We start from the raw sequence: 22,445 nt of genomic DNA, 5'->3' as shown, positions 1-22,445 counted from the left end.
TCCGTTTCTACGCAAACTTGTATCGCAGTTGTATAACTATTTTGATTCATCTTGCAAAATGTCTTTATTCTCCTGCAGGTTGTATATAACTATATCACATGGCTTCCATACAATCGGAAAAAAGGGAAACAGCAATAATTATAGCTTTGTTGTTTCTTAACATATAACTTAACCCATAGTCATTTTGAACGATTTACGCTTTTAATCTTATACAAATCGAACGACTAAATTATAAAGCTGCTCATTATTTTTCTGAAAGTTACAAGAATATAAAAACTTTGGTTTGCCGAAGCTAACTACCGCCCAAATTTCAATTCACAAACTATATTTGTATTTTTAAAATTTTTCCAGTTATCCAAAAATGCAATTTTTTAGAGAACATGACTCATTTTTCAAGAATGTGCAAAATGTGTCAAAAATTTTTCTATTCTTAGGAATAGATTCCCAGTTATGTGGATGAAACCTTACACATGCCATGATAAATGATGCATACATCCAAATATATTAAATCGGATCTCTTTGCACAAAAAGATATTAATTCATTTTTATATTAATCCAGATAGGATAAACTCATCCAATGTTCTAATACAAATTAAATTCTCTGCAAACTCGTTTTAACTTTAATTTGATGGATCTAAGCACACCAGAACTGCGAAATACAAGTATAAACTTTCCCCAATGAATCGCGATGTCCCATGACTTTCTTGTAGATAAATTTAAGGTCTACGAAAAATGCTAATTGTTGCTATGCCTTTTTTAAAATTGGAGAGAATATAGTAGTAGATAATGTCCCACAAATTGTTATTTTAATGCTATAAGAATTTAAAAAAAATCCTTATTAAAAGTCAAAAGAAAATAAAATGGTTTATATTTTAGGTTATTTTACTTATTCTTAGGATCCTATGACTGATAGAACATAGGTTTGTATAGAACTTTTCTTAGGATCATCCAAATATCTTAGAACTAAATTTTAATTAATTAAAATAAATTAATTAAATTAAATTAATTAAAATAATTCGTGGAATTTTTTTGACGTCGTACTTGTGCAATTTGTTGTAAAATGTTGGTGGATAAGCAGAAACTACCTGATTATATTATTTAAATAATGATTCCGATTGGCTGTTCAAAATATAATATGTTTTTCATCTATTGTCTATATATAACGAAGTTATGATAACAAATACTGCATTTTAGGAGAGATACGGCTTACTCGGAAAACTATCTTAATATCTCAATTATTGGGACAATAAAAAGAAATAAAATATGTGTTGATTTATTTTCTGCACTGCCCGAATAAACAATAACAACTTTCACCGTAAGCATCCCCACGAGATGCGCTCCAAAGTGCACCCAGTTTGAAAAAATGTGAACATTTTAGTGATAAGATAGTGTCACGTTCCATGTAGATTAGGATTATAGGGCTGGCTAAGATGTTTACGATCCCAAACGTGAGTAAACTGATTCGGATAACTGGACGAATTCTTTACTCAGGTGATTTCAGCATTTCGAGGATCATGAGATGGGCAAACGCTTTTACGTTTTTAGCAAAACAAAGTCAAATGTTTTCAAAAGTCAAATACACAATTTAGTGAGAATTACACCGAATTGCAGTTAGATAGTAGAATTGTAATGTAATATTCAGCTGAACTTCCTAGAGATACGGAATACTAACAGAGATAAGTCCAAGGTTCCATAAAGGAGGAATATACCTAAATTTAGGCATTCCTTGTCTGGAGTACAATAATTCAGTGCACCGCCAGCCATATAAGACCTCGGAATCAGACGAGCTCGCAGTAGTTAGTGGAATGCACTTGTTCGAAATGCACTTACTTTTCCCGATCCTGGAGCTCCTGGCCTTGGCCGGAACAGCCCTTAGCAGAGTACAGGAGGTGCACAACGTGTTGGAGTTGACTGGTCAGAAGGCCAGCAGGGAGTTCTCCACGGATGTGGCCAACGGCAAGTACACCCCGCCGGAGGAGATGGACCCGCAGTTCTGGTACAAGATCGCCGACGAGGAGATCGCCAAGCGACTAGCCCTTCCCCAGCTGAATACTGACAAGGCCAAGAACGTCATTATGTTCCTCGGAGATGGTATGCCACTTGCCACCGTCACAGCCGCACGTATCCTGAAAGGACAGCGTCAGGGAAAAACTGGAGAGGAGTCCTCATTGAGCTTCGAGCGATTTCCCTATTCGGGTTTGAGCAGAGTATGTATTTTTCAGGACCCCTATTAACAAGCATAATATTATTAAACCCGTTATGCGTAGAGTAAAACAGTATATTGTTTCCGAACCTGTAAGATATAATATATATATTCTTGATAGCCGAGTCAATTAAGATACGCCCGACTGAATGAATGTCAAGATCTCAGATGGAGATTTGGGATTTAGCTTGAATATTCTAGGTTTTCTTTACCACGCTCACTTTAATGCTCAAAATAGCAAAACTATTTTGAGACCTGGTAGATTCCAGTTATTAGGTGGTATATGTTAAAACCGCACTAAAAACATTTTCGGTCAATATACATATATATCGACACTCTAAAACTATCCAAATAGCACCATTAATTTAGAAGTTATTAATACGGCAATGCATACTTGAAAAATATAATTTATATATTATATTTCAGAGAGCAGAACAGAGCACGACAGAAGGCTTTGCTTAAACTTTGTCAAAATTCGCCATTAGCTGAGAGAATATTTGCTAAAAAAAAAAAACTTTTTAATTTTGAATTTAACACATAAATATTTTATTAAAATTCAATAAGCAAAACGTAAAACCAATTTAAGATTTACATTTACATTTAACTGCACTTAGAAAAGTGTTACTTCAGTTAAAGAGCGTTCGTTCCTTATTTGTGATAATTAAGGAATTAAGCCTATTATTTTTATAAATATTTGACTTCGTTTTATCTTTACAGACCTACTGCGCGAACGCCCAGGTGCCCGACTCCGCCTGCACTGCCACGGCTTATCTCTGCGGCGTTAAAACCAACATCATTAACATCGGAGTAAGTGCGGCCGTGAACTTCAACAACTGCACCGCCAGCCAGGATCCGGCCAACCGCCTAACCTCCATTGCGGAGTGGTCGCAGGACAGTGGCAAGTCCACGGGCTTCGTGACCACCACCACCCTGACCCACGCCAGTCCCTCGGGAGCCTATGCCAAGACGGCCAACCGGATGTGGCAGTGCGACACGGATGTGACCAAGTACGGCGTGGACGCCAGCACCTGCATCGACATGGCCACCCAGCTGGTGACCCAGACGCCGGGAAAGAACTTCGAGGTCATGTTCGGCGGCGGCATGGGCAAGTTCCTGCCCAAGACCGTTAGGGATAGCCACGGCAAAATTGGGGAGCGATCCGATGGGGTGAATCTGCTGGCCCGCTGGCAAGCACTCCACGCAAAAGGCGCCCTGGTCACCAATCGCAAGCAGCTGCTCAGCCTGAACGTCTCGACTGCGACCAACATAATTGGTGCCTTCCAGTCGGGCTTGATGGACTTCCACATGGATGCGGATGCCAGCTACCAGCCCACCCTCTCCGAACTCACCGAGGTGGCCATCAAGAAGCTGAGCCAGAACGAGAACGGATACTTTGTGTTCATTGAAGGTGGGTGGTTCTCCTTAATTACATTTAATGCATAGGCCATATAGTTATTTTCCTAACTATTACAACTAACTCTATTTTTATTTCAGGTGGCCTTATTGACTATGGCAACCACTACACCCAAGCGGGCTACGCTTTGGATGAGGCACTGGAGTTTGAAAAAGCTATCGAGTTGGCACGTAACATTACCGACATTAAGGATACTCTGATTGTGGTGACCGCAGATCACGGCCACGCTGTGAGTATCGCTGGATATCCTGGCAGGGGCACTCCCATTCTGGGCGTCAATCAGCACGACACTGATATAAACGGAGTAAAGTACTCGGTGCTCAACTATGCGGCGGGACCCAACCAGTATCTGGATGAGAATGGCCAGCGCATTCCGTTGGATGATATCCTCGGACCCGATGACGCCATCATGCCCAGCTACATCGCCAAGGAAATTGGAGTGCACTCCGGCGAGGATGTGGGTGTTTGGGCGTCCGGTCCGCAGAGCCACCTCTTCACTGGAGTAATGCAGCAGAGCACCATCCCCCACTTGATGGCCTACGCATCATGCGTTGGCAGCGGGAAGAAGGTGTGCGATAACTAACTACCGCAAATTTAAACCTGCACTAATAGATATATTAATATATAATTATTAATTTATGCTATTATATATTTTGACTATATGTTATATATAATAACATAAAATAATAAAGTGTTTGATTAGAGTGGAACATGTGTTTTTTAAAGACATCGTCAATCTTTTTTAATATTAAACAAGAAAATAGTTTTGGTTTGTTTATGAAAACGGTGCTAATATATTTAAAGGCTAATAAAGTAATAATTTAAGTGACTTGAAAAATTCGGATTATATGTACTGCTTTACATATAAAATAACTATAAATTCAATAGAAATATAATAAACCAATAAATATGCTAGTGTTTTTAAGCCAGCAATTATTCTGAAAGATTACAAATTTTATTGATATCTGGGTAAACATTACCAGTACAAACGCATTCCTAAAACAGTATAGATAACCTTGATTTTGCTAACGAACCTGTTAAAAGAATTACACCCTCAAATATTAATACTTCACTGATATTTTATTTTCTTAACAAATGGCACATTTACACTTAAAACACTAAATTTCTTGAATATTTTCATTATATAAACTGAGTGTGTGTCTGACCAAAAGGCCACAGCTTCTTCTTCCGTTCTCCTAAACGGTCTAAACGATCAGCTTTAATTTGGGTAATCTTTATTTCATTAAATGGTCACGGTGTTCTGTTATAATCTCTTATTGCATTAGAACAACCTCACCATAAAGTTTAAATTCTGTGTGCCGTGCTTTTGAGAGCCGAAGCGTGTTCGTTTTTCGGCGGCATTTCATTGGTCCCGGCTTGTTTTACAGGTAGCCAAATCTTTTCTTTACTGGAGACCCCTCATAATCATAAACTGTGATGACCAAAAGACTTGGTAAATATGAACGCATAAACTGGGATTTTTTGGGGACGTTAAAGCTAGAGGGATTATGTCACTGAGATATGGCAAACCAGATAAGGCTAGTCTAGAATGGTTTATAAAAAGGCAAGTGCCGATCCCAGGAGTTAGTTCAATTGCCGACATGAAGAGCTACGTGGGCATGATCCTGGTGCTGAGTGCCCTGGTGGCCACCTCCTTGGGTGCTTCTATAGACAGTGAGTGCTGGAGTGGAGCCCAAATGTAACAGAACTATAAAAGAATCCCAATTTCAGTGCCCGAGATCCACAATCAGAATCAGCTGGTGGGAGGATCTGTAAGCGCGGTAAAGGCCCGCGACGGAAATATCATCGATCCCAATGCGATGGCCAAGGGAAAGTCGGGACCCGAGGAGGAGAAGACCGCCCAGTTCTGGTATGACCTGGCCCACGAGGAGATCGCCAAGCGGCTGGAGCTGCCGCAGCTGGACAAAAGGAGGGCCAAGAACGTGATCCTGTTCCTGGGCGACGGCATGTCCCTGTCCACGGTGGCGGCCGCCCGCATCCACAAGGGCCAGTTAAAGGGCAATCCCGGCGAGGAGGATTCCCTGAGCTTCGAAAAGTTCCCCTACACCGGCTTGAGCAGGGTGAGTGCTGATCCCAGGGCTTAGTTACATAATTATACAATGCCTGATCTCCCCCAGACCTACTGCTCCAATGCCCAGGTGCCCGACTCCGCCTGCACCGCCACCGCCTACTTGTGCGGTGTGAAGACCAACATCGTGGCCCTGGGAATCACGGCGGCCGTGAACTTCAACAACTGCAGCGGCAGCGAGGATCCGGCCAACCGGCTGGAGTCCATCGCCTCCTGGTCGCAGGCTGCCGGCAAGGCCACTGGATTCGTGACCACCACCACGCTGACCCACGCCAGTCCGTCGGGATCCTATGCGAAGACCACCAACCGGTTCTTCGAGAGCGACACGGACATCGTGACCTACGGCGAGGGGGAGAACGATCCGGCCACCTGCACGGACATCGCCACCCAGCTGATCACCCAGTCGCCCGGCAAGAACTTCGATGTGATGCTGGGCGGCGGCATTGGCAAGTTCCTGCCCAACACCATCACGGATCCGTTCAACAAGAAGGGGGAGCGCTCCGACGGAGTGAACCTGCTGTCCCGCTGGCAGGGACTGCATCCCGGCGGAGTGTTGGCCTACAACCGCGACCAGCTGCTGAGCGTGAATGCCTCGAGGATCACGAACCTGATCGGTACCTTCCGGTCGGGTGTGATGAACTACCACAAGAAGGCCGACGCCAAGGAGGAGCCCACCCTGGCGGAGATGACGCGCAAGGCCATCGAGGTGGTCAGCAAGAACGAGGAGGGCTACTTCCTGTTCGTTGAAGGCGGGCTGATCGACTACGGCAACCACTACAACTCCCCGACGTACTCGCTGGACGAGACGCTGCAGTTCGAGCAGGCGGTGCAGGAGGCCCTGGGCATTACGGATCCCGAGGAGACCCTGATTGTGGTCACCTCCGACCACGCCCACCCGCTGACCATCGCTGGCTATCCCGGCAGGGGCACCCCCATCCTGGGCCTCAACCAGAACGACGCCGATGTGAACGGCATCAAGTACGCCACACTGAACTACGCCGTGGGCACGGAGCAGTACCTGGACGAACACGGCCAGCGCATCGATCTCTCCGATAAAATTGGAGCGGAAGGTAAGAACCTTTCACTTTAGTGTCAACAAAAATATGTTCCTGATACGTAAAGAGATTTCACCTGGGACACCATACCCATAGCAACTTATTAATCTTAACAAAATATGAAGAAGATTTAGTTTAAACGTCACCAAAAAACAAATAAGCACCAAGAATATTGATGACTATTGATTAATAAGCAGCTATGAGCATTGAAAAAACTAAATACCAAGCATCCCGAATAACCAACTACTAAGTTCCTCTAACTTTTAACATTTAGTATATATCATCTGTTCATTGACATATTCATATTTGCTATACAAGATCTTTGAATCCAACTGATAAACAACTGTTTTCCTTCCAGACTTTACGCATCCCAGCTACATCCATGGCAACATAGGCGTCCACGCTGGCGAGGATGTGGGCATCTTTGCCACTGGCCCCCAAAGTCACCTCTTCAGTGGAATGATGCAGCAGAGCACCATTCCCCACATTTTGGCCTATGCCTTGTGCGTTGGCGATGGACCCACTATATGTGACAACGATGAAGACTAGAATTGCAAAGATTTATTTCAATTAAATATAGAGTATTTGAAAAGCACTCTCCCTTGACTTTGATTCTTGGGTTCACTTTCGAGAAATCAATAATCAAATTGGCCCGACTCCCGTAATTTATTGCATGTGTCTGGCGAATTGACTTCAATTTAAAACGCATCAGCAGAGTGGCAGACACTCGCAAATGCAGATACAGATACAGCTTCAGCTACAGATACAGATAGAATTCGTTGAGCGATCGCATCGATTTGTTGCCAGTGAACGGCTGTCACTTGCCGCATGTGGCGGGGCATAAATATGAATTTGTTGAATGTCAGGTTCAAGTGTTGGCATTGCCGGCAGTTGGGGATATAGCGATGTGGCGATGTGGCAATGTGTAGACACATGGACTCCCACACGCATGTGGAGCAGCTCCTTCACTCGCCGACTTTGACTTGCAATTGCTTGCTTGTTTATGGGCTACTCATTCAACGGAATTTATTTAAATGCGCTTGACATGAAGTGAGCCGAGTCGAAGGCGCAGCTCCAGACAATTAAGCTTAATGTTCGCTTGTTGCTTATGCAATTAAGGATCGCTTTTTCCAAGGCAGTGTCCTTGACCCACAAACTTCAATAACTCAATCAATGTGCACATTGGATCAAGTTCGAGATAATATTCAATACAAATATCTTACTGCTAACAAAAACTAATGTAAATACTACTACTAAAACTAATGTAATAGTACATCATTTTAATATTTATAAATGAAACAAGAAAGGAAATCGACTACATTTCGATTTCTATGCCTATATTACTAAAAACAATGAAGCTATGTCGATTTTGCGCTGCATTTTGCCATCGTTTCTAAGGCAGCTATATTCCGATTTTAATTTAATTAAAACCGTAAATCCATAATATTTAAATATTACCAAATCCCAAAGAACAACAAAAAAATTAAAAACGACAAAGTTATGATATAATTTTTCGTTTTTTTTTTTTGATTGTTCTTATGGGAGGTATATGATATAGTCGCCCGATCTGCAGATAGCAGATAGTTTTAAAACTGAGGGACTAGTTCGCGTAGTGATGCTGGTCAAGAATATATATACTTCATAAGCTCGGAAATGTCTCCTTCACTGCGTTGCAAACTTTTGACTGAAATTATTATACCCTCTGCAAGGGTATAAAAATAAGCATCAGCTATATCACTTTAACATACATATATAAATAACAAAATCTAATTAAGCATTCTTGTTTAAAGATAAAGATTTCAGTTATGATCATTAAAACAAATATTAGTGTTTTCTAAAAATAATTAAATTTTTAAGACATTGAGTACACGGTACATAGACGAAAATTTCCACGAACCGTTTGCAAAATAATTGAGTAAAATTTCCATGCAAGCTCAAATTTTGTTTACCTGGGGAAATCTTAAGAATACGAAAGTCCGATGATTAACGACGCTTCTAATTATCCACCATTTGTCAGACTTTTAATAAATTATAAATAATACATTTTAAATTTAAATTTTTAACTGTTTTTGAATGCGTTAATTTCAATTAAAAGTGTTTTTATGAAGAAATTTTATTCTAACTCTTTTTAAGCAAAAATTGTATTGTTCTTACAGACATGCTTTAGTTTGCCATGGCTCAACTATTTAATTAATGAATACCATGAGTTGGGCTTATAGCAGAATAAAAAATATAAATACAAAGAATGTATTTAAAATAAAATAAGCAAATCCGAATTTGTGTATCAAGCTACTAGTTTAACTTTATAACTTTATAATAAAAGATATCAGTTTAATCAAAGGTTGCACTCTTTAGAATACACCTTTTGGAGTTGAGTTTCGCTCGTGCCTGTTCCTTGTTTTAGGTTACTTTGAATATGTTTTGTTTCTTTGGTTTAATAAGTTCTTGAAAAATTTGCTTGTTCAACGTTTTGTTTTGCGAAAAGTGGAAGCCGTCTGAGGTTCGTTGCGGTCGCCAAGCGCAAATCGCAAATCGCTAGTCGGCAGTCGCTTGTCGGCTTTTGGAGTGCCGTCGTTTCCCCGATTTTCAGTCCTCAGATCGCAGCTCAGTCTGTTAACTTGGCTCAGTCGCAGTCTGGATTCCAAATCTGTCGCGACAGTAAACGCGCGTGCGGATCAGATCAGTCTTTAAAGTTTAATACCAATTTGAGGCTAATTTCTGCTGACTGCAGTTAGCAAACTAAAAGTGCGCGTGTTTAACTTTGCATCTAAATCCAAAGTTCGGTACTGTGAATCGTTTGTGACAGGTGAGAATTTGACTTAGATAAGCTGGATATATGCACAGAAAAATCAAATCCAGTTCGAACTGCAACCAATCGCAAGTGTTGAAACTGTAATTGAATGCGTGGCTTGGCGGGAAATCAATATCAGATGGATTGTCAACGGATTTGCGGTAAACGAGTGTGTGCCCACAAAAAGATATTCGAGTCGGAAAAACAACAACAGGTGGAACTCAGACTGGCAGCTATCAGTTGGCACTTGCTAATTAATCAGACTGGGCAAACAGGCCTTTTATATTTCCTCTAATCCAGGTAGTTAAGTCGCTAGTTTCGTGTAGGTTAAGAATTGTTAACCCATTTAGGCTGACTTTTTCCCCTTTCGCCTGCTGAACATTTTCCGAAAAACAGAAACATTTATCAGAAATCTGAGCTAACTTGCATTTTTCATGGGACGCACTAGAAAGTCTGGAAGATGGCTGTGCCACTTTGGGCCAAGATCGGGTCTGGCCAAAAGCGCTGATGGCGGTTCGTGGGTGCAGAGCAGATGCAGATGCAGATGCCTTCACCAGATACGGATGCAAAATCGGGCAACGGAGCAGAGTCACGCTATTTAAAAAAATAAAAAATAGAAAAAGAAAAATGAAAATCCCCACCGACACGAGGCTTTTCCCCCACGACTGCAATCGATCATCGCGGAAGAGCGATGTGGTATTTGGCGCTGAGTTCGTATCTTAAGGCAAATAGACAACCTGGGGATTGCGTCTTATTTTCGATGTGCAGCTGGAATTCTTCCGGCAATGTTTACTTTCGGCATTAGAACGTCGGGGGAACATGTTGTTCTAGTTCTGTGTATTTTGCTCCACTGACCGTGAACTTGAACAAATGGAATTTCCGTGGCCGCTCACACAAACCGCCGAATGCACTCTCCTTTGAATTGAGTGTAACCCCTGAAAGGGGTCGAATATCACGGCGCAAAATGTGCTGATCAGCACTAATGGCCACAAATACCTCTATTTAAATGCGGCTGACTCTAAGGTTAACCAGAATTCGGGCAGGAAGCGATGCTCGAGCAATCTGTAACGTAACACCCAAGAACGAGAGCAGCCAAATATTCGGCATTTGTAATGCCATCGCCGCTAATCCCATAAATTAGTCAGTTTTTCTTCGTAGACCGGGCAACGCAAACACGCAATCCGGTCCAGTTCCGCCACCTACCCCCTCCCCCCAACCCTTGAAATACAAAAACAAACAAACAAACGAAGGTGAGTTGACCGGTGAGTGAGCTAAAGCCCAGTCATGTTGCCACTGGTCTTGTCCAGGTGATGTCATACTTATCTCTGGTCGCGGGATGGCGGGTTTAGAGTTGGATGGAGTCTACAGCCAAGTGTCTTCAGGTTTGGCTCCGAAAATTAATTCCTCCCCGCCATACTTACGATCTTTATGTCGCCGATCCAATTTGCATTTACATAATTCTCAGAGGCTTTACGACTCGTTAAGTATGTGCCACAACCCTCAGAGTTATTTGATTACCCCTGCGGCATTTGCATAATCAATGATTCGAAAAGCATACCACGATTTGGGAACGGGGAAGTGTTAGCAGGGGCCCACTGTAAACGGGGGAACGTTAAATGGATTGGCCTGGGCAAGAACACAGCTCGAAAAGCGGCAATTAAAATGTAAATTGCATCACAAGCAGTTTACATTCTGCCGTCAATTGCCTCGTCATCATTTTAAAATATGGCTCATACGCACTGTGAGCCGAGTGGCTGGGCGGTTAAGGTTATTGCTATAGTATGAAAATATGTTAAATGCTCACATTTATTTATTCGCAATTGACACGCTTCGAGTATCAGTCTAATCTTAGCATTTATTCGCAATTGATTCGAATGGTTATTATGGCTATTACGATTACTACAATGTGGTTATGACTCGCCGGGGGCTTGCATGCAATCAATGGCCACCCACACCCACACCCCGGCAATCAACTCCGACCTTTCGCAGGTGATGGAATGTATCTGGCTTTTTCATTTTTCCCATCTATCTCTATTCGATGTATTTATTTAACGAGTAATTCGATCCGACGAAGTCACAGAAGCGGTTGCCACTGCCGACGAATTTGATTTATGGCACGTATCGAGCGACTCCCATTCAATCGGTGATTCAATGGCGCTAAATGGAAAATGCACTTAGCTATCAGTCGGCTGTCAGCAGGTTGACAAATGACGTCACCGCCATTGCCACTCGAGTGCAGCGGCAAATACGGATCTACGTGACGTCACGGCCCACCTGCCCACCGCACTGATAGGCCTTTTCGGCCAGGTTGTTTGGCCAAGAAACACGGGCTTTCGGCTATTTGCCTTTCCCAGTCGCTGTTTGTGGCCCATTAGCAGTTCACACCTCGGCGAGCGCTAAAGTGGCGCCCTGCGATCGAAAACAGGGGAGCCCGTTGGCACTTTCAATTATGCAAGCAGTGCTAATTGAACTTGGCCAAAGTGAAACCCCGGTCCAGAAAATGACAGCCAGCCAGATCGATAGATAGAGCGAATAAAGCCATAAAAGCTCATGAATGGGGCGAGTGAATAGTTGACGTCGGCAAAAGTGGGAATTGCTTATCCATGAGATACTTAATTCAGACGCCCTTTACAAGCCACACATTGCCCCTTTGGTTCTAAGAATTGGAATTGTTTAAGCTAACCAAGCCGAAGTGCAAATTTCTTTATCTCGACTTAGTTTATATATCGCAATATTTTTATGACATTAAAGAAAGAGAAAAACCTAATCGAACAGATACTCCATACCGTTTATATTCATGCTCTGAAATGATATTGTTTTTATGGTCTAAATAATAAAATGTGCAGTTCAATTTTCTATAGATCTTTAGATTTCTAAGCAATGGAAATAGTTGTAGTTTTTGGGTTGCTTTTATGTTTATTAATTAGTGATATATTTGTGGAAGCTCAACGGATTTGTAAACAAAAATGGATTTTTTGTAAAAGCGGAAATTCTTCTTAACCAATAATTCACATTTTTTCGTTTGCTTTAATTTATATTTTTTTGGGGAAAAATTAATTAATGATATTTTTAGTTTATCTACCCTTTTGTTCCATTAATTTATTACGCGAGGGCAATTAATTTATGATGACATGTCACCCATTAAGATCACACAAAGTTTTTGGACTAACTGCGCAAAATAATAGAATAATTAACAATACAACACAATTGGGGCGACATTGTTGGACAAGCGTAAAAGAGGTAGGAATAGACTTTTGGTTGGGTTTCGGTTGGTGGCACGTCATGTTTATATCCGAACATGTAGCAAATAGCATCACCATGATTCAGTCATACAAACAAATGCCATTTTTTGGGCACTACAAAACACATTAGCCCGTTGAGCGAATACCTTGTCATCGAGCTGCAGACATTGACACTGCCTGAGTGTCACTGACATTGGATGAGGCCGCAATAAAATCAACAGGCCCCTGTACACGGGTCGTATGTGTATCTACAAGCAGATACAGCTGTATCTATCGCACGCCAAATGATTCGCTCTTGGCATTGACAATGACTTTCTAGCCGAAACAATGGCACAAACATCCGCGAAAGCGACATTTATCCCAAACACGAACATGAAGTGATCACATTGGGCTTAGGGGCACTCTTTCGGGCAGCTCATTAACCCATTTAACCCATTCAGGATTATGGGGGGAAATACCCAGTACTATAAAGCTGGGCACTACCTAAGAAGACCATAACAAATTCATTAAGTATGAACGTTTACATTTGTTGTTAAAGATTAAATCTATTAAATTCATAATTAAGGGCAAACTAATATTTCTTTTAGAGTGGATGTAAGGAACGTTTGTATATTGTTGGAGAATTGCTTATTTCTTTGTTAAATTTGAGTTTAAGTTATTTATTTTTAAACAATTTTTTTTACAATTTGATGTTAAAGAAGAGTTTAATTCAGAGAACAATTATTATTTTGCGTCTTTGCGCAAAATACCTTTAAAATGGTGCATTTGGCTTTATTTAATTAATTAATTAATGCATCATTAATGCATTTATTAAAGTAAAGTCGTACTTTGTATTTTTTTGTAAAGGTAAATATGTTTTTTGGTTGTAAAAAAATAAATCCTTTTTTAAATCATTAAATTCAAAATACAAATACAAAATGCAAATCGAGTATTCCTTCTTTGTTAAAGTGTTTTCTTTTTGAATTGGTGTAATTTAAATATAATTCTCTGTTGAAAAGTAAAAGTAATTGCTTGGCCCCTCGAAATCTGCCATCTGTTTCAAATTAAATTTTTGGCAGGCCCCAAAACACTTCGTTGTGAATGTTAGTTCATGCTCGCCTAATATTTGGCAATGCAAATAAGTGCAAATAATTTTCAGTCAGCTGCGAAGGCAATTTCAAATGAATTCCCCTTAGGCCGTAATTTGCTACCTTTATTTGGTTGATTGGCGTGTAGAAGAAAGTGCCAGGAAAAGATTCGTCATGCGAATCAGAGGCTAAATCAGAAGCGAGTCGGCTATGAATAGAACTCGGAGTGACACCAACGCTCCAGACAAACAAGCCGCTTGTTTAACATTCGGATTCGGATTCGGGTTCAGATTTGAGCTCACATGTAATTCCGACTGTCTGGTACTCAGTCGGGGCATAAAGTGGAGCCAGATCCAAAGACGGGGGACGGCTTGCGGAAATTGGAGGGCGGGGCAGCCGGCTAGATCTCAGATACTAGACTTGTCCCACTGGCCTGCTCGAAGCCCATGAGACCGTAGGCGGTTGAATATGGGACAAGCCGTATCGAAAGCACTACTCTCAATATAATTAAAACATTTGTCCCGAGCACATGCAAGGCAATTAATAATAAGTTCGATTGAGCACATGTTAACCATTGCAAATACCGAATAATTGTCGGGGGAGTTGAACTCCAGACCACCAAAAATGTACGTTAAATAACGTATACTTTACATTTCATTAGGAATTATATGAGTGTAGTACGATGAATAAAAAAATGTTTAAATTGTTTGAAAGAAATATTGAATTCTTAAATCAATAACCAGTTCTGTTGTTTTATTATTTATTAATATTTCCAACTCTGATGTTTATTTTCAAAAAGCGCTGAGATTAAGGTAGTAGGCAGATTGCATACAGAAATCTATCATAAAAACATATTCATTCACTAATATATCAAAATAAACCTGAACTTTTGCAGCACAGTGTAATCGAAAAATATTATCACAGGAAAATAAAAAGTTAAATGGTGTTATATTTAAACCGCAACCAACCATTAAAAAAACTGTTGTTTAATTTGGTTCCCTTTGTTCAGTTAATTGTTGATAATAAATTGGATTTTTTTGTAATTATTGTACACTGCGCATTTTTATTCGAAAATCTTATTACTCGTTTTGACTATACAAAGTATAAAATGCATCTATATAAATAAACTTTATGGTAATAAATATGAAATTCAAGTGAATCGCTGGTTATAAAAACAACCCAATCAGTATTAAAAAATTTGTTTAATTTTTGTTTACTGCCTAATAATTGCAGATGCAGCACATATTTGCCAATACAGATATTCCAAATTGACGTCACTAATTCGTGGGGGAGTAAACCGCTTAGTCAGGATTCTATAACCGAGAAAACTATTATTATTGTAAACAAATCATTCCGTCTATTTTGCTTAACGTTTTATGAGCTCCTTGGTTTATTTTGGTTCCCTTCGCTGCAACAATTTATAAACTTGATGTTAAGGGATTTAACTTAAGTGCTAACACAACCGCAAAGCAAAAATTAAGCGGCCATAATAAACACAAAACACAAAACTGGGGCCCCGGCCAGCCCTATATATTGGCGCCAAGCAAAACAAAGTCCCATTAAAACTCGTCCACTCAGCGAGTGGAGCCTAACAGAGCTGTTGGACTAACAGACAGCAATAACAGCGCTGCTGCGCTATCAAAAAATATTACATTCTAGCGGTCGGTACAATTCCCAATCAGTTCTGGCGCTGGCTAAGTGGTATCTCAAGTATTTTCTGTGAACTAATGCGAGAAGTGACGATTGGGCCAGGTCTCGCTATATAATGCTTGAGGGCCTTGTTCTCCCAACCAATATGTTACGACTTACGGAACAGCCTTGAAAACATCTGATCTCGCTTTTGTTTCAAATAATGCATAAATTACCTGTACTACGTGTGTGGGGATATGGGATGGACTTAAGTGATGTGATGACGAATTCTCGAGGGGTGATTGACAAGACGCCTATTTTGGAGACTGACTGACATGTGCGATAATTACTAATCACTGCAAACATGCCAAAATATAGCAATAATATCCCAGGTGTGTGGGGGCACTCGAGTGCAACTTTTTAGACTATAGTACTGTAGTACACCTGCCCTGCTAATAAGTCGACGTCTGCAGCTAAATATAGAAGCTTACACACATCTTCCACTCACTGAATTGTTTTCGATGAGCGAATTATTAATTATCAACAACAGGCAAAGGCAACAATGAAGAAAAACAGTTTCATTCCGTATATCTGGTGGGCAGCAACTGGAATATCCAAACATCTAGCTTTATTTGTTTTAAGAATTTTTATAAACATAAACAGGAAAATGTTTATTCGCCACATAATGCGCAACCAACGAACAGGTGATTATAACAGGTGATTCCGGTCCGTAAGGCAGCGACATTATGTAATAATCTTGATTTGGGAATTAGACGTTCAAGGCCCCAAATTCATTCATGACCAAGGAAACCCAAGCAGCCGATAAAAAGTCAAGTGGCGGGCAAATATTTTAATTTTTCTAATTTCCACCTAATGGCTCAGCTGCCGGCTATTCGAAATATGCATACATATCCTCCAGCTAGCCGTGAATATTCCAAGTTCTTTAAACATCGACGTCGGTCCAGAGTGTTTGCAAATGTTTTAAAATAGCCGCTTGGCTGCTTGAATTGCTTTCCATTCTTACGTGAAATAACTCTTATAAATAGCCAAATCGCAGCGATCAGTTGATATGATTTTGCGATTTTATTTTCTTTGGCCCGGTCAAATCTAAACCAAATGGCGGGCCATAAATTGTAACTGCACAAAACAATAGAATTGCAAAATAAACTTACCATCCGATGGGGTGTGTTAGGTGTTAGGTGCACCCGGAAACAGAGCTGAAATCAAAACCGATCAATAAATTGGCTATCTGGCAGCTGGGCGAGAGCCATAATAAACCAATTGTCAAACTGTCAAATTCCCAGCACTTTGTCTGCACTCGCATAAATAAAATACTTCGGCGCACAAACAATTCCCGCTTTTAATATGCCTGACACCTCTCTCGTCGCGTATTGACTTTTTTCCTTAAATCTAAACTACTATATAAAAGTCTTCGAATAAAAAATGGGTCAGTGGTAAATTCCTACCAGAGCGGATTGACATAAAAATCTAGAAAAATCCGCATAATTCTGAAATAATTAGGAGACGTGTGTGAGGTACAAATTAAAACAATAAACGACCCCAAAGTGCCCCAAAATTCGATTCGTTTTTTTTAAATTCTTTCTTTTGCCATTTTTCTGTTATAAATGTTGTTAAAATGGTTTAAAAAAATTATGATCATAATCTTATGGCATAGCCGCAACTAACTGCATTTAAATTTTTTGGAAATTCAGCCTCCTTAACCAAGTCCCCAATATTTTCCAATTCTCTTATGCGTGACGTCACGGCCTCCACATATGTTTGTATGTATGTTCTGCTGGCGCACTTTGCATTAAGTCGTAAATGAGTGTATGTAGCATTTTAAGTGTGACCGCGCAGGGGAAAAAATGAAAATACCATTCACAAAAAATTTAAAATGCGCGGTTAAAAAATCGATTATATCGCAAATCTTTTCATTTGTTTTCAAATGTTGAGTTATCTACAAACTTTGGATTTGTAAAAAACAAAAATAAATAATGATTCGCTCTGCTATGTACACACACACGCACGAAATATGTATATCCAAAAAATCAAGATAATACTGATATCCTTTTGCTAAAAGAATATTTAATTTACATTTCCACAACAGATTTAAGACATTTTGTAACCGATTTTTGTCATTTAAAATTCAAATCGCATTGATAATATTAAAAGAACATTAAATATTCAAACCAATTGATTCTCACGCTCTTTATTACACGTGCCTCATATTGTTTAAACAAATGCAAATGTTTAAACAATTTGATTCACGGCGTCCCCCACCTGTCTTTATCTAAACTACTATATAAAAGTCTTCGAATAAAAAATGGGTCAGTGGTAAATTCCTACCAGAGCGGATTGACATAAAAATCTAGAAAAATCCGCATAATTCTGAAATAATTAGGAGACGTGTGTGAGGTACAAATTAAAACAATAAACGACCCCAAAGTGCCCCAAAATTCGATTCGTTTTTTTTTAAATTCTTTCTTTTGCCATTTTTCTGTTATAAATGTTGTTAAAATGGTTTAAAAAAATTATGATCATAATCTTATGGCATAGCCGCAACTAACTGCATTTAAATTTTTTGGAAATTCAGCCTCCTTAACCAAGTCCCCAATATTTTCCAATTCTCTTATGCGTGACGTCACGGCCTCCACATATGTTTGTATGTATGTTCTGCTGGCGCACTTTGCATTAAGTCGTAAATGAGTGTATGTAGCATTTTAAGTGTGACCGCGCAGGGGAAAAAATGAAAATACCAGTCACAAAAAATTTAAAATGCGCGGTTAAAAAATCGATTATATCGCAAATCTTTTCATTTGTTTTCAAATGTTGAGTTATCTACAAACTTTGGATTTGTAAAAAACAAAAATAAATAATGATTCGCTCTGCTATGTACACACACACGCACGAAATATGTATATCCAAAAAATCAAGATAATACTGATATCCTTTTGCTAAAAGAATATTTAATTTACATTTCCACAACAGATTTAAGACATTTTGTAACCGATTTTTGTCATTTAAAATTCAAATCGCATTGATAATATTAAAAGAACATTAAATATTCAAACCAATTGATTCTCACGCTCTTTATTACACGTGCCTCATATTGTTTAAACAAATGCAAATGTTTAAACAATTTGATTCACGGCGTCCCCCACCTGTCTTTATTATTAATATAATCTTTTTCTTTTGCATACTTCTTTACGTCCCATTAAATGACCGTTTGCTGTAATTAATTCAAGTGAAACATAACCTGTTGGTCGTGTACAAATACTTCATTATTTGCCAATTGTTTTTTTTTTTTTAATGTGTGGAAAGAAGGTGTGTAAAGAGGGGTTGGGGGCCCAAAAACGCCAAAACTGTAATTAGGTGATAGATGGACAGCCTCTTAAAATTGTTAACCAAGATAAAAATAAAGGAAATTGTATTATTGGGGACGCATTTAACTTTTCCTTTGGCATATTTCTTAATTTTTCTTACATAAATATTTGCTTTCCTAAGGGAGGAAGTTAAGAGAAATATAGTGTGTAGTAATATGCTTTGCAAAACATATTTCTTTACTTTGTCTGCAAATTTGTTTCAGAGTTTTCTCTTGGCAATTAGTTATCGTTGAGTTCTCTTGATGATAAGAAGAAAACGTGTTGTAATCAATTTTAATACATTAAAACAAGTTAAATTGTGATTACGCAAATTTTTGTTTAAACTTTATTTACGTTAACCATTTTGTGGTAAGTCAGAATCTTTCCTAATTAAAATTAAGTTGATATTTGGTTGCCAAGGCGGAGAGTGTGTAACAATACTCTTAACACTGAAAATAATTTCAGTGGTGCCATTCAACTATTTATTAAAGCTATATAAAAATAAGTTGTTTAACCGATTAGACCATGAGTTTAGAAAATAACTCTATAGCTAACCCTATAGCTTTAATGGTCAAAATAACAAACTTTTGTTTGTTGGATTGTGAAAATAAGCGTTAACATTTTGAAAATATAATTTTCAAAACTGTTGCTTTAAGCATTCTATCTGTAATCGGCAGATTATTTTTAAACTTAAAATTTCCTAATATTTTAAAATCTAAATAGCTTTAATTTGGCTAGCTTTTTGGTTGCCAAGGCGAAGTTTGTATAACACACTCTGTAATCTCAAAATAATTTGAGTAACGTCTATTAAACCTATTACAAAAGCTAAACAACAAAAAGTTATATTAAACCGGTTAGACCTTGAGTTTAGAAAATAACTCTATAGCTGCTTCTATAGCTTTAATGGTCAAAATTACAAACTTTTGTTTGTTAGATTGTAATTTAAGCGTTATACATTTTGAAAAATATAATTTTCAAAACTGTTGCCTTAAACAATCTATCTGTAATCGGCAGACTTCTTAAAAACTTGAAATTTATTAAAATTTCAAAATTAAGTTACATTTAGTTTTGCATGAAAATTATTTAAATAACATATGATACGCATGTAACTTTTTAGTCTTAACTAACTGAATTAATATCTTTATATCTGCAAATCTTTGTTGTGCAGTGTGAAATTATTTTGCAATATATTTTGCAATATATAAACATCAATATTACTATTGCAAAAACTTATATATTTAAAAAGTTAGATAAATAACTATTTAAATTACAAGTATATTTTAATAGCATTTTGAAATATTGATTTTTTTCTAGATTTACTGCTTACAATGGAAGTAGAGTATTTAAATATAGATGGTGCTCCGGTACCTCACTCTGTTATACCTATAACAGGTGATGGAGCTTGCTTATTCCGGGCTGTGTCCTACGTTTTGTTTGACAATGAAAGTTATGCTCAAGTCATTCGAAAATCAATAGTTCGATTAATAGTTTCCCAATTTAGTTCATTTGTTGATGACACATGTAATTTTAACGGAGATAATTATGCCAATCCTGTGGATTATGAAAATGACATGATTAAACCGCACACGTTTGGTTCGTATGCTGAACTAAAAGCTGCTGCTAAATTGTACCCTATTTATATTGAAGTTTACTTTAATCAAACGCTCATTGCAGTTGCTGGTACAGAGGGCAGTACCATAAAAAGATTTCGTTTCAGTGGAAGCTTATCTGGTGGACATTATGATGTCTACAAGCCTATTGAAACCTTTAATGATAGAAGCTCTCCCACTCAAAATATATTAGAAGTTCCTTCTATGAAAAAAAAGAACATTCAAAGAAGAGGTCAACTTACTGATTTTTCTCGAAAAAAACAGAAAAAGATTGAAAATAAGAACTATCATGTTAGGCATCGTGAGGAAATTCAAACTGCAAAAAAAACACAACAAAAGAATACAAAGAGTGCACATTCGTGGAAAGTAAAACATAATTCCGCTTTTTTATACGATTTAAATCTGGCATACAATTCTGATAAATCAGTTGATATTGGAATAATGAATAAGAGATGCTCATTTTGTGGCGCCTTAAAATGGAAGGAAGAGTCAAAAGGTATGTGTTGCAAAGAGGGAAAAGTCCAGCTTCCATCTCTTAAAACATTACCAGATCCTCTTTTAAGTCTTTTAAATGGTGATCACCCAGACCATACACATTTTATGGGGCTTACCAGAAAATATAATAATTGTTTTCAAATGACTTCATTTGGTGCGACAAAAGTTTTTAATGAAGGTTATATGCCCACATTTAAAGTACAGGGGCAAGTTTACCACTTAGTTGGTAGCGTTTTGCCAGCTTCTAAAGAAGAAGCTCAGTTTCTCCAAATTTATTTTATTGGTGAGGACAATGTAGAAGCCGATTTCAGGTGTAAAAACAGTCCTGGAGTTAAAAATGCGTTAGTTAAATCACTACAGTTGATGCTGCATGAAAGTAATCCATATGTTAAGGATTTTAAAACTGCTCTTAAAAGAGTTTCGAAGAATTGTAGCCAATTTAAAATGGTTATTCACGCCAATAAAAAGCCTGTTAGGGCTCATAGAGGTCGTTATAACGCACCCCAAGCAAATGAGGTCGCTTTGGTATTAGTTGACCAACAATTTGAAAAAAGGGACATTATTATTGAGGGTTATAATAATCAGTTAAAAAGAATCAGTGAACTTCACCGATCTTATGACGCCCTACAATATCCATTAATGTTTTGTCATGGAGAAGATGGTTACACTATAGATATACCCAAAATTGACCCCGTTTCAAAAAAAAACGTTAAGAAAACAGTCTCAGCGTTAGATTTTTACAGTTTCCGAATAATGCTTAGAGAAAATGTATGGAATCACCTGCACTATTTTAGAGCTCTCTTTAGTCAATTTTTGGTTGATATGTATGCTAAAATAGAAACAGAAAGGCTTAATTTTATTCGGCTAAATCAAAAAAAGCTGAGAGCAGAAAGCTACATACATCTTCAAGATGCTATAGGTAGGAATGATGTAGATTTAGCACAGTTTGGACAGATGGTAATTTTACCTTCATCCTTTACTGGCTCGCCACGGTACATGCACGAAAAAACTCAAGATGCCATGACATATGTTCGTTATTATGGGCGTCCTGATCTTTTTATTACATTTACCTGTAATCCTAAATGGAAAGAAATTAAAAGTGCACTATTTTTAGGGCAGAAGCCTCACGATCGGCATGATATCATTGCTCGAGTCTTTCATTTAAAGGTCAAAGCTATAATGTCTTTAATTAATAGTCATAGTTTGTTTGGGGAAGTGCAATGCTTTATGTATACGATAGAGTGGCAGAAACGTGGTCTCCCACATGCACATATACTGATTTGGTTAAAGTCTAAGATCACGCCTCAACAAATTGATTCAATTATATGTGCAGAAATTCCAGATTCTGAAAAGGATCCTCTCCTATATGAGATTGTTAAGGCTAATATGATTCATGGACCATGTGGCCGCTTAAACCTAAAATCGCCCTGTATGAACGAGGGTAATTGTTCCAAAAAGTTTCCGCGATCGTTGCTTAATGAAACTGTT

The 22,445-nt window shown here is 38.6% G+C and overlaps 3 protein-coding genes across 3 annotated transcripts in view; all 3 read left to right on the top strand.

Annotated features, from left to right (window-relative positions):
* The first annotated feature begins 1,790 nt into the window (after positions 1-1,790).
* Positions 1,791-4,561, top strand: LOC108048711 (membrane-bound alkaline phosphatase-like). The gene is made up of 3 exons (XM_017129537.2): positions 1,791-2,207; positions 2,921-3,611; positions 3,698-4,561. The coding sequence occupies exons 1-3, from the start codon at positions 1,806-1,808 to the stop codon at positions 4,198-4,200; spliced, it is 1,596 nt and encodes a 531-aa protein (XP_016985026.2). The 5' UTR covers positions 1,791-1,805; the 3' UTR covers positions 4,201-4,561.
* A 657-nt stretch (positions 4,562-5,218) lies between these two features.
* LOC108043737 (membrane-bound alkaline phosphatase) lies at positions 5,219-7,343 on the top strand. Its single transcript, XM_044461515.1, has 4 exons — positions 5,219-5,291; positions 5,349-5,698; positions 5,756-6,776; positions 7,120-7,343. The coding sequence occupies exons 1-4, from the start codon at positions 5,219-5,221 to the stop codon at positions 7,308-7,310; spliced, it is 1,635 nt and encodes a 544-aa protein (XP_044317450.1). The 3' UTR covers positions 7,311-7,343.
* A 2,030-nt stretch (positions 7,344-9,373) lies between these two features.
* LOC108043739 (tubulointerstitial nephritis antigen-like) overlaps positions 9,374-22,445 on the top strand; it is a 24,642-nt gene continuing 11,570 nt past the window's right edge. The window contains exon 1 of the mRNA XM_017122551.2: positions 9,374-9,567. The gene's annotated coding sequence lies outside the window, so the exon portion shown is untranslated. The remainder of the gene's footprint in view (positions 9,568-22,445) is intronic.

This window comes from Drosophila rhopaloa, unplaced genomic scaffold (assembly GCF_018152115.1).
Source record: "Drosophila rhopaloa isolate 14029-0021.01 unplaced genomic scaffold, ASM1815211v1 contig_115, whole genome shotgun sequence".
Classification (NCBI taxonomy): Eukaryota; Metazoa; Arthropoda; class Insecta; order Diptera; family Drosophilidae; genus Drosophila; species Drosophila rhopaloa.
This window is presented reverse-complemented; position numbering and strand designations above follow the sequence as displayed.